Raw genomic sequence first — 15,038 nt, 5'->3', positions numbered from 1 at the left:
CATCTATATACCCCATCTAACCTTCATCCGTTATATCTCTTCATTGTAACCATCATGATATTAATAAGGCCATTTGTATTTTCATCATCCATTTCTTGCAGATGAATAGCACAGAGATCTCTTTAAAGAATGCCACCAGCGGCGACATCAACTTTTGTCCCATAAAGCCTCAGCACATCTCCATCCCTGTGCTCATTTGTCTGACCTTCTTGGTGGGACTCCTGCTCAATGTCTTCAGTCTGTGGGTGTTCACATGCAGGACACCAGTGTGGAAGTCCAGCGCAGTTCTTCAATTTCATCTAGCTGTCAGTGATGTCATAATATGTCCTATGGGACCATTTATGGCAGTATATTATCATTCTGCTAACTGGCTTTTTGGGAAAGCTCTCTGTCGGCTTAAAGTAGCTTTAATGTTCTTTCACATTTACAGCAGTATTCTGTTTCTCTCTCTAATTAGCATTCACCGCTATGTGGCCGTGGTGCACTACAATCGAAACTCTTGCATGAATCGAAAGGACTTTGTCCAGAAACTCTGTGTTGGAGTTTGGCTTTTTGTATTGATAATGGGAACTGCATTCGCCGCTATTGTAGACACGAGCACAGTGGACAATCACACTTTATGCCTCAGCATTCACCAAAGACAATATATGGACTTCTATTTCATTGTAAACTTCACTTTCCTCATTCCTGTATTACTTCTAGCATTCATTGTTTCTGTAGTCTGCTACTGTCTTCTGGTGCGCTCGATGTCCCATCTCGACACTAGCCATGACAATGGACAAGCTATTAAGAACAAATCACGTAAAATGGTGGCTGTTTGTTTGCTAACATTTGTTGCTTATTTCATGCCTATGAATGTGGTGCGCAGTGTGGGTATTGTGGTCCAGAAAGTCTTCCCCCGCAAATGCAGCCTACTTTTAGAAATGGAAACTGCATATTATGTGTCATGGATTGTGGCTGGTGCCAACTGCTGTCTAGATCCAATTATATATTGTTTCAGTTCTAAGAAATTCATGAGAAATGTTCATATCTCTCTTAGTAAAATAGGTGTGAGGTGTGAAACAGGGCATGATGAATCTTTATAAGACTGACCTCATGTTAGCTAGATGTTAGCTACTTTTTGATTGATTACATTATGTATGTATTATAATATTAATATGCATTATGTGTGCATTTTGTTTTGAAAATTCATATTTTCTTTTAAAATTGCAGTGAAATTTCATATATATGCTTGTTTGAAAAATATTTTGCTTAGTTTTATGAAGTGTATGATTATGATAGCTGTTGATTAAGTGCAGCTTATAAGATTTTTATTGTTTTGATTTATTATTTTCTTCATTGACATTCAATATATAAGCTTCATTAGACTAGTTAGATGGAAAACAATTGTCATACATTATCTAAAGTGTTAGTTTTTAACTAGAATGACAAGGGTGGAGTTTGGGTTAATGTCTGTTGACTAATAAAAGGAAATCCTGTCTTGGTTCCTTTTTGTTGCATACACGATACTGAAATGTTCACATAAAGCCATTTGCTTTCATATAGGCTAGTTGCCCCTCTCTGCGCAATTTACGTATTCCAAGTGAGTTTTGAGTGTTGCATGACCTGGTAAGTGCTTAGCTTGATGTTCATTGAGGTATTTTACATTTGGGTTTCTTTTAATATTATAATAAATTTAATATATATAGTTTCGTGTGTTCATATATATGTAAAAATACCTCTTTAATAAATACGCATCACATTTCTATGACCAACATCACATGACAGCAAAATATAACATTATATAATTTAAATAGAGCTCAAAAAGCGTTTAATTAATGACTTGTTTTTAGATATTTAGAGCGTTTGTCTGCTTTGTTGCACATTTAGATATTAAGAAAAAATGATAATGTGACATTCATTAGTATTGGCACTTGTATGAAATTCTTCAAGTTTATTTATTTGTAATATACCTAACACAAAATATGATCAAAATAACACACTCATTTCTTTCCCGCACAGCGGCATTCTTCTAAGATGAACACCTCAGATTTAAACTGTGTAGGGAACAGCAGCAATGTGAGCCAAGAGGCCACATGTTCTCCTGAGCCTGAGCACGTGTCTCTGGCTGTGATCCTCTGTCTCGTCTATCTGCTGGGCCTCCTGCTCAACGGATTCAGCCTGTGGGTCTTCACCTGTCGCATTCACAAATGGAACTCTGGAACCGTTCTGCAGTTCAATCTGGCTCTAGCTGATGCCATCGTTTCTCCACTCACCCCACTGATGGCAGTGTACTTCGCCATGGATAGCAACTGGATTTTTGGGAGATTCACCTGCCAGCTGAAGATTGCCGTGCTCAGCGTCCACTTCAATGGCAGTGTGATCTTCCTCACGCTCATTAGCATTCATCGCTATATGACCGTGGTTCACTTCACCCGCTCCTCGTTGATGAAAAGGAAGACTTTCGTGAAGAAGCTGTGTGCTGGGATTTGGTGTTTTCTGATAATACTTGGCATTATTTATGGATGGCTGCTTCCTGTAACCACTGAGGAAAATCATCGGCAGTGTCTTACTATTCATCAGGAAAAACTGGCAGATGCTTATTTTATTATTAACTTTGTGATTTTCTTCTTTTGGTGTATTTTACCCTTATCGATATCAGTGTTTTGCTACAGTCGCCTGGCAAGCTCAGTGACCCGCATTAACATAAACTCTGTTCAGGGCCAGTTGGTCAAGAACAAATCCTTGAAGATGATAGGGATATGTCTGGTCATATTTGGCCTTTGCTTTCTTCCTCTCAATGTTGTTCGGACCATCGGAGTAGTCGTGAAAAAGTATTACCCTAAGAAATGCATGCTTCTGTTGCGGTTGCAAACAGCATATTATGTATGCTATATACTGGCAGGAATCAACTGCTGCTTGGACCCCCTAATCTACTTTTTTGGATCACATAATTTTATGACAGCAGTCAGATCATCTCTTAGGGTTATAGGGGTTAAACGCAATGTTGAAAACAAAACTGAATCAGAAACATTAAGTCAAACTGGAAACAGACATGTAATTTTTACTGTCTCTTAGGGCATTTTAAAGTCAGCATTAAACAGAATTTGTGATCATATTTTCATCCCTATTATAACGTGAAACGGCTTCTCGATTGAGGAAAAAATGTAGGGGGACTTGATTTTGACCATCTGGAATTGATTGGATGGTTGTGGTTTCTATTGTTGTGATCTCATGTGAATGAAAGGTGGTCCTGCCCTTGTGCCAGTAAACAGAGAAGAGAAGCAAGGAGTTCTTTTGTTTAAAGATTATGAGGGCACATAAAAATAATAATAATGATGTGCATAAATTTATTACTGTTTTAAGAAATAAGAATTGTCCATTTTCATTTCATGGTGACTTTAATGGTGTTAAGTATCCTATTGCAAGATTACGGTTACAAAATATTTTTGTCTTTAAAATCAGCACAATCAGTGAATTTGACACTGTTACTGTGGCCTCCACTGTCTTTTTCTGCTGACAACACTGCACTAAACTGTAATGCATTAAAAAAGTTGTTAAAATATTTTGCAAAGTAATGTTGACATGAAAATAACTACTGTATGAGCTGTGCAAGGCTAGCAACCCTTCAAAACATACAAAGCAGCTCTGAAATGCTTATTCACTTGTATCTTTATGATATCATTATAAATAAAATTCATATATGAAGTAATACTGTATTTTGAATTGTAGAGCATGTGACTGAAACTTTAGACAGTGAAGCTGTCTCAGTGTTGGTGACTGATGCAAGATATATAATAACTCGCTCAGTGTTTTTTTTTTTTGTGCAATACAAATATAACATTTACAAATACAAAGACAAAAATAAAACAAAAGAAACAAATATGGTTACATTACTTTAACACATTAGCTTATATATTACACCATAAAAGAGTCTACTTGTGATATAATTTTTTAGAATTCTTTAAAGAAATCAAAAGCTACATCAATAACTTTCTTGAAAATAAAAAGGGAAGGAATTTTCTTTGAAATTTTATACTTATGAATGTAAAATAAATTAATAAATTATTTATAGATTAATATTATATTGTTTATATTTAAGAATGTTCTAATTTCAGGGAGTCACCATATATATATATATATATATATATATATATTTACAAAAAGTACAGTCCCAAAACAAATGAACTAGTTATATTAGGGGCCAACATATTAAAGCCCTTATGGAAACTAGATAAAGTTAAAGGTATTTTAGAGATGTAACAAAAAACTGTAAACCTCCAACAGAACTAAAAATATATTTTTTAAAAATGACTTAGTTTATCCATTTAATTTTGAAAAAGTTATTAAGAGGAAAAGGTAATGGCAAAGTCTTACTTATTTTAAAGCGAGTTTTTTTTTTTTTTTTTTTTTTTTATTGCAAGAAAAGAAACAGCACTGAGTTAAATACATTAACATAAATGGAAAAAAAAAACGAAACAAAACAAAAAAGAACATATGGACAAATAACAATGGCACCAGTAAGAAAAATATGGTCATAGTTCTTAAGAAACTTGTTGTTATCAATGAGTTTAAGAGATTTAACAACAAGGGAAATCTCAGCAATGTAGACATCAAATCTAGGCAAAGTCTTGAGAAATTTGTTTTTGTGAATAAAAAATTTACAATGCAACACAAATAAATTAACAACAAGATCAATAGCATAATCACTCCTAGAAAAATAAAGGAATATATCATTCAAAGAAAAGTTTAAATCACATTTGATAAAAGGAGAAAGATAACAACTTAAATTCTCCCAAATAGATTTAACATGATTGCAATGGTAAAATAAGTGAAGCAAAGTTTCTTCCTCAACTTTGCAAAATACACATAAGAGTCAGAGAGATCAACAAAAGAGGCAATTTGGGAGTTGGTTGGGTAAACATTATGTAAAATTTTAAAGTGCACCTCTCTTATTTTATTGGACATACAATATTTTTCAGGGAGTAACCATGCTCTCTTCCAGTGAATACTGTCAAAAAAAAAAAAAAAAAAAAAAATTGTTCCAGAAAAATTTACATCTAGGTGATGTATAAACGGTGTAATGTAACAATTGCTTTATATGTTTACTGTTACATTTTTTATCAAGAAGGTAAACTCTATCCAATAAAAGTTTAGGCATAATTGTTTTTCTCTCATTAAAGAAAAAGTGTGTTTTAAATAAGTGCACATAATTTTAAAGCGAGTTTTTGAAATCCAAAGAACTACGAGTGACGTCACTACATCAGGTGCGTGACGTCGACGGCCACAGGTAGAGCATTTCCTTCACTCGCTGTGAATTAGTTTCGCTCACCCACCTGTTCACGGTGGATAGAGAACAGAATGGGAAAGCTTCAGGAATTCGAAATAACTCTTAATAACAACAAAACGGTTTATAGTCCCGGCGAATCCCTCTCTGGAACTCTGAAAATCTCAATTACACAGCCCATACTATGTAAAGGTAGGTAAACCGATGATAGTTGGCTACACCGCAGCCACCCTTTGTGTTTATACTGGATGTTTTTTTGTTTTTTTAAGTTTCTGAAAAAGTTTACTTTTTAAAGTACCCTACTTGTGTATCAGACGTAAATGTTAGTCTACTGGTTGTTTTCCTAGACTCGCGCACGTTTATAGTTGGTTTTGTCCTCGCGCTTCGAGGATTGAAACTAGTATCGACTCGAGCGAAACTTGTTGCGGATCTTTATTGACATATCAACGAGGAATGGTGTTTAAACTGGAATTGCTTTCGTTTCTGTCGGATTAGTTCTCCAAGATTTCTGTAAAAAGCAGAAACAGAGTGTATTTAAGGACAATGACAATAATAAACGTTTATAAACACGCTTAAATGTGTACTATAATCTACTTTGATTCTCTATAACGTGCCAGGTGAACTACTCGCAGTTTCGGATATCAGGTTCAGTATTTTAAAACAGTGACTGAGAAAATAAAAGATGAAGTGCTATATTTAAGTAAAAGTTAGGCCTTAGGACCTAAAATAGTGTAAGGAAACCTATGGTTGTAACGCATGGGCAGCTGCTCTGCAGTGTTTATTGTTTTTCCGAACGCGCCATTTGCATATTTATGCCTTAAGCCTTCAGCAGCGAGTCAAATCATTCAGACCTTTTAAACATCCTTTAAATTTATCAGCAAAGCTGATTTTCAAATCTGGACTGAGTACCATACGTGAATGCAGTTTGCTGCAGTACTGGTCAGACTGCTTGGTACAAAAAAATAAAGGTATAGGCCTATTGTACGCATCTTTTCACCCACCACCTGTTTTAAGTACACCTGTTCGTGTTGAGGTCAGATATCCTGACACAGCTAAGCCTAACATAGTCAATACTGCTTATTCACTACAATATTTTATTAGGACAGTATAAATCTGCTTTGATTTCCCGATATATGCAAAGGAATTTAAGATGATGTAAAATAAGCCTTAAAGGTCCCACTAGACTAGGCTAAATCAAAATGAGAGTTTTGAAAAAAAGACTTTAATATGTTTTGCCCAGACTTAGTCATTTACACTTGTCAAGCCATTTTATGGAGTCTTTATTATCAAAATATCATTGAGAGAAATTACAAATTTGATTGTAGGTCCTGAGCGATGATGCTTGGGCATTTTCCCATTAAGAATGGCCAACAAAATTCAGATCTAAAGAAATTTCTCAATGGGAAAGTGCCCAAGCATCATCACTCGGTGATATTGCCTTGTAACATTGCTCAAAAATTTGCCCCGTGTATCATCACCTTAATTGCATTGACACAACAGTGAATAACAAAAAATTACACATACATAACTACATTACAGGAGAATTACTATGCAGTATACATGTATGTGCAGAATAGTTATGGGCACGTAGTAAAAAAAATTTAACTAGCTTTCTTAAAAAGTTTAAGGCTTTGTTAGTTGCTGTTCAGTTCAATATAACAAGCTATCTGAAAAAGTGTAAGGCTTTGTTACTTGCTGTTCAATTTCCAAAAGCATATATTGCGTATATTGAATGTGTGTTTGCAGATACAGTACAGCACTGACTTGTTTATACACCCATAAAACTAATATGAAAGTAACCAGTGAAATCTGTTGTCATTAAACAAAAAGCAGGTAGTTTGACTTGTGATTTGGGCCTTGGCCATGGGATCAAGATGAAATGTCTCTGAATTTATATAAAAATGTAGGCCAATAGGCTGACATCCTTTCTTTCTGTGTAAAAAAACAAAAACAAAAAAACATCATGTGAACAAGAAAGTATAATTAAAAGTGTGTTGTTCTTGAGAACTGCTGTGAAATAGGAAAACGTGATAAGACTGAAAATGAGTCAGAGGATCATTCAGATAAAATAACAATTAAAAATAAAAATTCACACAAGAAGTAACAGTATCAGTTATGCTGTGCTAGAAGTCATGTGGTTATGTCAGTGTTTTGGGGCTGGTCTGTTGTTTGAGCTGAGATGTTGATAAAGAATACTCACCGGACTGGTTCGCTGACATTCCGGATCATGGGAGACAAGAATAACAATTGCACACAGTCACCATTACAGCTTTGTGGCGAAGTGAAGTCAGCTGACAGTATTTTGACTGTTTGAGTGTTTATTGTTTAGATTTTTTGTTGAATTAAATTACTGAAGTAGCTGACTTTTTTGACCCGAGCTATGGTTTTGCCCTTTTTTAGGTGTATTAATAGCAGATGCTTTTTTGTGGTTGAAAAAGTTTCCACCCATATCAATTCTTGAATGTCAGTTTATTACCACTCATATGCTCTTTAGTAAGTCAGAGTGATCGATCATGAAATCTTAAAATTTCAAATGTTGTTATTGTTCGCCCAGTTTCTTATAAAGTCTCTTCTGACATATTTCCCATGGTTGCTTATGTATCTGTGGTAACATCACTGCTTACTAACACTCAATGTGTGTCTGGGGGGTAGAGAGAGATGGAGAGAAAGGGGGTGGGGTGGAATTGAGGATGGAGAGAGAATCACAAAGACATGTTTTTTAAAAAAAAAAAAAAAAAAAAGGACAAATAAAGACAAATGGGTCATTCCGTGTCAAATCAACCAGAGGTCCCTGGCTCATATTTTTGATTTTGTTAATATTTTTGATTTGGGGTCAAAATGACAATTTTCACCTGAGATTTGGAGCCAATTTACAGAGGTGAAAAAATGACTTTAGAAAGATGGCAGCATCATTATTTTATTTTTGCACAGAGATTGGTAGGTCTATTAGTAGTCTATTACTATCTGTTGACTTTAGCAATCTTTGTTTTATTATATGCCAACAGTGACAGTTCAAAAATGGCAAAAATCACTTCTTGTGTTTTTTGCCTTAAGTTTTCAGTGGTCAAAAACCAAATGTGGGTCACTTTTCATACAGCTGATACTTTTTCTTTTAAAGAGGAATATCTGAAGAACAAATAATGTTGAAACTAGAAATGTATATTGTGTTTTTCTATCATCTCAGTTGCATAGAACATACCATAAATATTCCTTTTCCAAAGTGTGAATGCCTGTAACTCTAAAAGTATTCAAGATATCTTAATATCCTTTTAGATTCTCGTTCTTAATTCAAAGTCTGTAATTCATAGTCTGTAAACAAAAGCTTGTGGTGTTTTTATATGGCTATTCTGGAAAAATAGGAATTATATTTATCTGCATTAACTGAACGAATGTGTTTTTATGCAAGTAAAAACTGTAAATAAAAAATAAAATAAGTTACTGGGTCAATTTTTCCGTGTTCATAAGAAAAATGTAATTGCAAAACAATTCTACTTTGCCCTGTTGCATCATGCAAGATGTATTTTCTTACCATAGATATGACTTAAATGAAATGACACTGTAGCAAAGGTTGCAGAACATTTCTTGAGAAATGAGAAGTAAATACATCTGCTAAGCTCAATGCTGTGTATGTTCTAGACCTGCCCTGTTGACTGCATATGCTTAATGTGTTTTTGTCTGTTACCATGGCAGTCTGAATGTGTTAATGCATCACCCGCTGTTGAAAGTGAAGGGCAGAGTGAGGTTCTCAGACAAGGAACAAGGCTCTCATCTTGGTGTCAGACATTTCCAGTCATCATGAAATATTCTTTTAAATAGCTGTTACCAAGAATTCATCATAACCTCATGCACTGACACATTTGTTGTCCATTGAAATTTCGTCAGTGTAGGCACATTTCTGTTGACTGATCTATGTCTTTATTTCCTAATCAGCAATCAAAGTGAACTGCCAGGGCTTCTGTGGAGTGACCAGCAAATCAAATGACACAGACTGGACAGAGGAGGAGCAGTACTTCAGCAGCTCAGTCTCAATAGCAGATAAAGGTACACAGGGGTCATGGTCTTACTCGCACATTAAACGGCAGGATGCTTGTTCAAATCCCTTACAGATTCTCTCCATCTGTTTCCCAGGCACTCTGAAAGAGGGCGAGCACAGTTTTCCCTTCAAGTTTCTCTTGCCAGGTACGACACGCTTTTATGTAATCGAACTGTCCTGTCGCCCTGCATTCCTTCAAGATTCGTCAGAGTTTAACCACTGTTTACATTTATCCTCAGCAACAGAACAACATTAAAAAAACCCCTCAACTTTGTATAACTAAATAAGCATGACCTAATAAATGAGTCACCCAATATAGGAATGTACAGAGTTTTGTCCTATAGGTGGATGAACATACACCTATAGGACAAAACTCTGTAAATATACATTTACAGAGCCCAAAAGTTTTTAATGTTTTTGAAAGAAATACAGTAAAAACAGTAATGTTGTGAATTTTTTAAAATGTAACTTGTTCCTGTAATGGTAAAACTGAATTTTCAACATCATTACTCCAGTCTTCAGTGTCACATGATAGTTCAGAAATCATTTTAATATACTGATTATGTGCTCAAGAAACATTTCTTATAATTATCACATTTGAAAACAGTTGTGCTGCTTAATATTTTTTTGTGAAAACTGTAATATTTTTTTTTTTAGGATTCTTTGATGAATAGAAAGTTTAAAAGGACTGCATTTAAAACTCAATATTCAGATTAGTTGTATTAAATATATGTTTCTTTCAGCTTTTGAATGGTAGTGTAAATGAAATAAAACTTGATATTTTGTTTGTGGTCAGTAAAATCACTATGAAGGAAGCAGGAAGAAACTTTTTATCAGTAATGTTTTCATGAGTGTTTTTTTTTTTTTTTCTTTTTTACACAAGTATTTCCAGTGCAGTCTCACCCTTTCCAGCTAAAAGCAGATATTCTGGTGCTTATTACGACATAAATTGTGAATTCTCACAATGTGAATTCCCATAATTTGTTCATTTTATTCAGTCTTCTCACAATGTGAACCTTGCTAGCCCATCTAGTTTATCGCTGCTTTTATTGTCTGGAGCTGCTTGGCTGCTATTTGAAACCTCCATCTGCTGTTCCTCTTTTTTATCTGAGAGTTTTCAGCTCCACCTAACAGAACAATAGCACACTTAGAGAAACGTGTCTTCTTATGCTGTAGCGTTGGCTTCTGTGGTTTTTAGGCTTTCGCTAAAAATATTTGAGCTTAATGCATAATGCACCCTTTTAAACCTTTTGCTTGAAAAGAACATTGTTGTTATGCAAAAGCCTAAAGTTTAGTTGTGAGAAGTCACCAAATTAATTCATTATGATTCTTTTGTAGCTGCTGCACCAGCATCATTTGAAGGGCTTTATGGACAGATTATATACAGAGTTCGGGCTTTCATAGAGACGCCTCGTTTCGCAAAAGACTACAAGATAGAGAAGCCATTCTCTATGTTGAACATATTAAACCTGAATGAAGTACCTGGTATACAGGTATGTGTGCAACACAGACCTCCATGTGCTAGCAAAAAGAAATCAACCACAAATTTGAATACACTTTTAATTTGATTACTTATATACAACATAATTCATGCTATCTGCGCTGTTATTTAGTGTCAGTGATTTACAGTATTAATTGCTTTGTGCAGGAACCTAGCTCATCTTCTGTAACCAAGAATTTCTCATACATGCTTGTGAAGAATGGGACAGTGCTGCTGAAAGCTGCGAGTGACAAGCGGGGATATATCGCTGGACAGATCATTAAAGTGTCTGCTGAGATTGAAAACAAATCTGAGAAGTCAACAGGCCATGTGGTTGCCAGTTTAATGCAGGTAAGATGACACTAACTACTTGCTGATTGTGTTGTGCTATCATAGACTGCAAGTGATTGTAACAATATAGAAGGCAAAAATATTTATTTAAATGTTTTTTTTCTGCATTAGATTATATTTTCACACTAAATGTTTTCAATGAGCTCAAATAATTCAATATAGTTTGTGAAAGCAGCACTTATTACGGGGGATACAATATTGTTCAAAAGTTTGGGGTCAGTAATTAAAAAAAAAAAAACTTTTTATTCAGCAAGGATGCATTAAATTGATCAAAAGTAACAGTAAAAATGTTTGCATTATTACAAAACATGCTGCTCTTGAACATTCTATTGATCAAAAAAATCTGAATATTAAGCAGCACAACTGTTTTCAACATTTATAATAATAAATGTTCATATTAGAATTATATTAGAATGATTTCTGAAGGATCATGTGACACTGGAGTAATGTCTGCAGGAAATACAGCTTTGCCATCACAAAAATAAATTACTTTTCAAAAATATGTTTAAATAGAAAAATTTTAATTTTATTCTTTACTGTATTTTTGATAAAATATGTGCAGCCTTGGTGAGTACAAGTGATTCAGAAACATTAAAAAATCTTACCGACCCCAAACTGTATGTCCGCCTCTTAATTCAGATTAGCAGTGGCGGCTTGTGAATTTTAAAATAGAGGCACAGAGGCACACTAATTGTAGGTCTGGGGATCCTCTCCTGAGGATTTTTTTTTATTATTAACTGCTTTAAAATGGCCTTTTTGGTCACTTTTAGACATAAAATCTGTCCTTTTAAAATGTCCATGTTAAGAGCACGTTCAGTCGTTTAATGAAGCTGATTGCTGTAACCTATATGTCCAACTTCAGCGTGGAGTCTTCCTAAGCTGCTGTGTGAATGGTATCTTGGTAAATTTGTTGGTGATCAAATATTCAGTATCTCTACTCTCCATAAATAAAGTAGTTGGTACATTATCAGCGGGAGCAGTTCAAAGTCAAACTAATATCACGTAATTTACGTCTCTACAGTGATTGGTTGATAATACCAATGGAGGCTAGCCTCCTATGCTGTGTATTTTTTTCTCAACACTCTAACCGCTGAATGTGAAATACTCTATGGTGAGTGGCTATGGCTTTGGCTCCCCCTTCCTTTCTCTTTACCCTCAGACTCGACTTTCGGTTCAGCAAATTTGGCACGTTCAGGGAAGAGCAGCAGTGCTTCTGACTTCAGTGATATTTTATGGTGTTATGGTGAAATTACAAACAAGAAATTCTCATTCTGATTCATGAAATGAAATGAATGAATGGGATTTTTTTTTAACATTAAATTATCCTTCTCCCATTTTCCACCTCAAAATTTTGGGTAGGCTATGCCTCCTTTGCCTCCCCTGATGAGCCGCCACTGCAGATTAGTTGTTGACTGATGGATTTATCAATTGTTGTGGTTGAATATGCAGTTACATCTATGGTCAGTATCATGATATGATCCTATTTTCATCTCTTTATTTCAGAAAGTAACATATAATACCAAGAAGCCGACATATGACTTGCGGACAGTAGCGGAGGTAGAAGGACCTGGAGTGAAGGGTGGAAATAAAACTGAATGGAAAGAGAAGATAATTGTACCTACTCTTCATCAGTCCTCCCTGACTGATGGAAACCTCATCCATATCTGCTACTACATTCAGGTGAGATTTTGTTATGCATATTATGTTAATATAATGTAATGTAACGCAAAACGTGACTCTTTTCTTTCCTGTTAGCATTTTGCTCCATTGCATTTAATAGCTGGCTGCACATAATCACTGGCAACATTCATATCAGGGAGATGCATTTTATCAGAAGTTCATGCAAAGCACAGTTGGTATTTCCTGCTTCCTTCCTCTCAATAAGCCTCATTTGCACATTTGTTTCTGTTTTTTTCAGGTGTATTTGAAATACCCAGATGTGTCCTTAACTCTGCCCATTTACATTGGAAACATCGCAGTGGATCCAACTCGGCCTTCCCCCTCCCGGGCGGTTCCACCCATGCCAGCCCCACGTAACAACCCCACCCCTGCCTCTGCCTCTGCCCCATCTCCTGCTGCTGCTCCCGCTGAATCAGCCCCTCCCAATCTGCCATTACGCACAACCCCAAAACCTGCACCCAAACCTAGGCCTCGTAGCGCCTACGCATCCCCCAGTGCACCTCCAGCGGATCTGTACCCTGAGCTCCCAGGTGTGGCTAACCACAGTGGGGAAATGGCAAAGAGTCCACAGCATGAGTCAGGTTCCCAGGCTGCAGTGTCCCCTAATGCATTCAGCTATGCTCCTGGACTCAGCTTCAAACAGAAACAGAACTCCAACGGCCCATCAGCACTGCCCTTGAGTTCATCCTCCCGCCCTCAAGACACAAATGGAAATCAAATGTCCTCTTCAGCAAGCTTGCCTCCAAACTATAGGAGTTCAGAATATCCACATGGTATGGGAAAAAATTTCCAATGAAACATTTGAATAGTTATGTTTATTAGTTATACAATGTGATTCAGCCTGTGGATCACGCCATATAAAATCTCAATGTTAAAATTTAGAATTTCTATTATAATAATAATAATAATAATAATAATAATAATAATAATAATAATAAAATATTTCATTAATCATTCAATGTTACCTGATGATTAATTAGATTTTTTTTTTTTTAACAGAACCTCCACCTTCTTATGAAGATAGCTGCAATATATAGGATGTCACCCAAACGAAGGAAGGGAGAAAAAACAGTGAAAACATTCATAACACTCCTGTGACTTTATAATAAATGCAGACCTCAAGCACTTTTGAACCAAATGTGTAAATATACAAATTCTGTGTTCTTCAGAGTTCTGATATTAAACCTTAGAGGTCAGCTGAAATAATACTTCATATGTGGTTTGGCAGCTATAATGCCAACCAAACAGTTGGAAATTTTGCTTTTTATTTTTTGTCACTGGAAATTAGATCTGTCTCTTGCTAAAGTTATTTTACCACTTGTTTTAGAAGTTTTATAATGGAAGAGTATTAAGTACTCTTTTACTAGTAGACTATCCCTTGTTTTATACATTTGTACTTGCAATCACACAACAATCAAGGTATATTTGCTTTTATTAGTATGTTCAGGCTTTGTTTTCGTATACACCCTTTGTTTGAATACACCCATCATCCTCATTATATGAGACTACTGACTATATGAAGTTCTGTGGTATTTAATTGTTGTTTTCTGACTTTGATAGTATTTTTTTCTCCCAAGACAGTTTTATTGCACACTACTTGCATGTTAAAAACGTTTTTGTATTTAAGCAGTGATTTACATTTAAATGTAGTGTACAGATTAATAAAATTCTTTTGAAAATCAATGTCATGCATATGAAGACAAATTTTGCAGTTGAATTACACTAACTGAAAAAAGTGTACTTCTAAATAGAATGGGAATGAATCAGTTACATTGCTTGTAACTTTGATATGAATCTTTGATAGGTTATATTTTTGCCTTATACAGATGGAGGCTGAAGATCAGGACTTGAAAGTTAAAGCAAAGGGATGGTAGACATTGCCAATAAGTAACAATAGTTCTGCCTTAAGCTGTCTTGTGTACTAAAGCCGTTTGGCCTTAAGGTGCCAACTGCTGCAAATTTGAGATGTCCATGTTATTGTACAATAACTTTCAGGGTGTTTCACTTTATAAAAGGAATTTCTATCGGTAATTCTTTGAAATCCATTTGTTGAGGTTCCCCACACAAACAATGTCTTGATTTTTTGTGATATACGTGTGATACGTGAATCTTAAATAAAGTGATAATATTTACAGAAAATACTGCCTGTTACTGAGAAGTTGTTTGAAACATTCCTCATGTTGAATTAAACATGTTGGATTAAAAACCTGTTGTATTTTGTACTCCGC

At 35.2% G+C, this 15,038-nt stretch overlaps 3 protein-coding genes across 4 annotated transcripts; all 3 read left to right on the top strand.

Moving 5' to 3' along the window:
- Window positions 1–1,205, top strand: LOC127513041 (P2Y purinoceptor 4-like). The gene has a single exon (XM_051894509.1). It carries the CDS (start codon window positions 102–104, stop codon window positions 1,083–1,085), a length of 984 nt encoding a protein of 327 aa, XP_051750469.1. The 5' UTR covers window positions 1–101; the 3' UTR covers window positions 1,086–1,205.
- Window positions 1,206–1,483: 278 nt separating this feature from the next.
- Window positions 1,484–3,691, top strand: LOC127513040 (lysophosphatidic acid receptor 6). 2 transcript variants are annotated; one of them, XM_051894507.1, is made up of 2 exons: window positions 1,484–1,608; window positions 2,002–3,691. In XM_051894507.1, exon 2 carries the CDS (start codon window positions 2,017–2,019, stop codon window positions 3,055–3,057), a length of 1,041 nt encoding a protein of 346 aa, XP_051750467.1. In that variant the 5' UTR covers window positions 1,484–1,608; window positions 2,002–2,016; the 3' UTR covers window positions 3,058–3,691. The 2 variants fall into 2 exon arrangements, with proteins under 2 accessions (XP_051750467.1, XP_051750468.1); XM_051894508.1 differs by having other exon boundaries at window positions 1,514–1,608; window positions 2,160–3,691.
- A 1,549-nt stretch (window positions 3,692–5,240) lies between these two features.
- On the top strand, window positions 5,241–14,949 carry arrdc1a (arrestin domain containing 1a). The gene is made up of 8 exons (XM_051893566.1): window positions 5,241–5,458; window positions 9,197–9,307; window positions 9,395–9,445; window positions 10,638–10,792; window positions 10,948–11,130; window positions 12,634–12,810; window positions 13,049–13,583; window positions 13,810–14,949. The coding sequence occupies exons 1-8, from the start codon at window positions 5,341–5,343 to the stop codon at window positions 13,845–13,847; spliced, it is 1,368 nt and encodes a 455-aa protein (XP_051749526.1). The 5' UTR covers window positions 5,241–5,340; the 3' UTR covers window positions 13,848–14,949.
- The last annotated feature ends 89 nt before the right edge of the window (window positions 14,950–15,038 follow it).

This window comes from Ctenopharyngodon idella, chromosome 5 (genome assembly GCF_019924925.1).
Source record: "Ctenopharyngodon idella isolate HZGC_01 chromosome 5, HZGC01, whole genome shotgun sequence".
In the NCBI taxonomy this organism is placed as follows: Eukaryota; Metazoa; Chordata; class Actinopteri; order Cypriniformes; family Xenocyprididae; genus Ctenopharyngodon; species Ctenopharyngodon idella.
This window is presented reverse-complemented; position numbering and strand designations above follow the sequence as displayed.

Excerpts from the sequence above, each read along its gene's own strand:
- LOC127513040 (XM_051894507.1), top strand. The coding sequence starts at position 2,017 with ATGAACACCTCAGATTTAAACTGTGTAGGGAACAGCAGCAATGTGAGC.
- LOC127513041 (XM_051894509.1), top strand. The coding sequence starts at position 102 with ATGAATAGCACAGAGATCTCTTTAAAGAATGCCACCAGCGGCGACATC.
- arrdc1a (XM_051893566.1), top strand. The coding sequence starts at position 5,341 with ATGGGAAAGCTTCAGGAATTCGAAATAACTCTTAATAACAACAAAACG. Across the intron at positions 5,459-9,196 it reads ACAGCCCATACTATGTAAAG|CAATCAAAGTGAACTGCCAG; the intron begins GTAGGTAAACCG and ends TTTCCTAATCAG. Across the intron at positions 11,131-12,633 it reads TGGTTGCCAGTTTAATGCAG|AAAGTAACATATAATACCAA; the intron begins GTAAGATGACAC and ends TCTTTATTTCAG.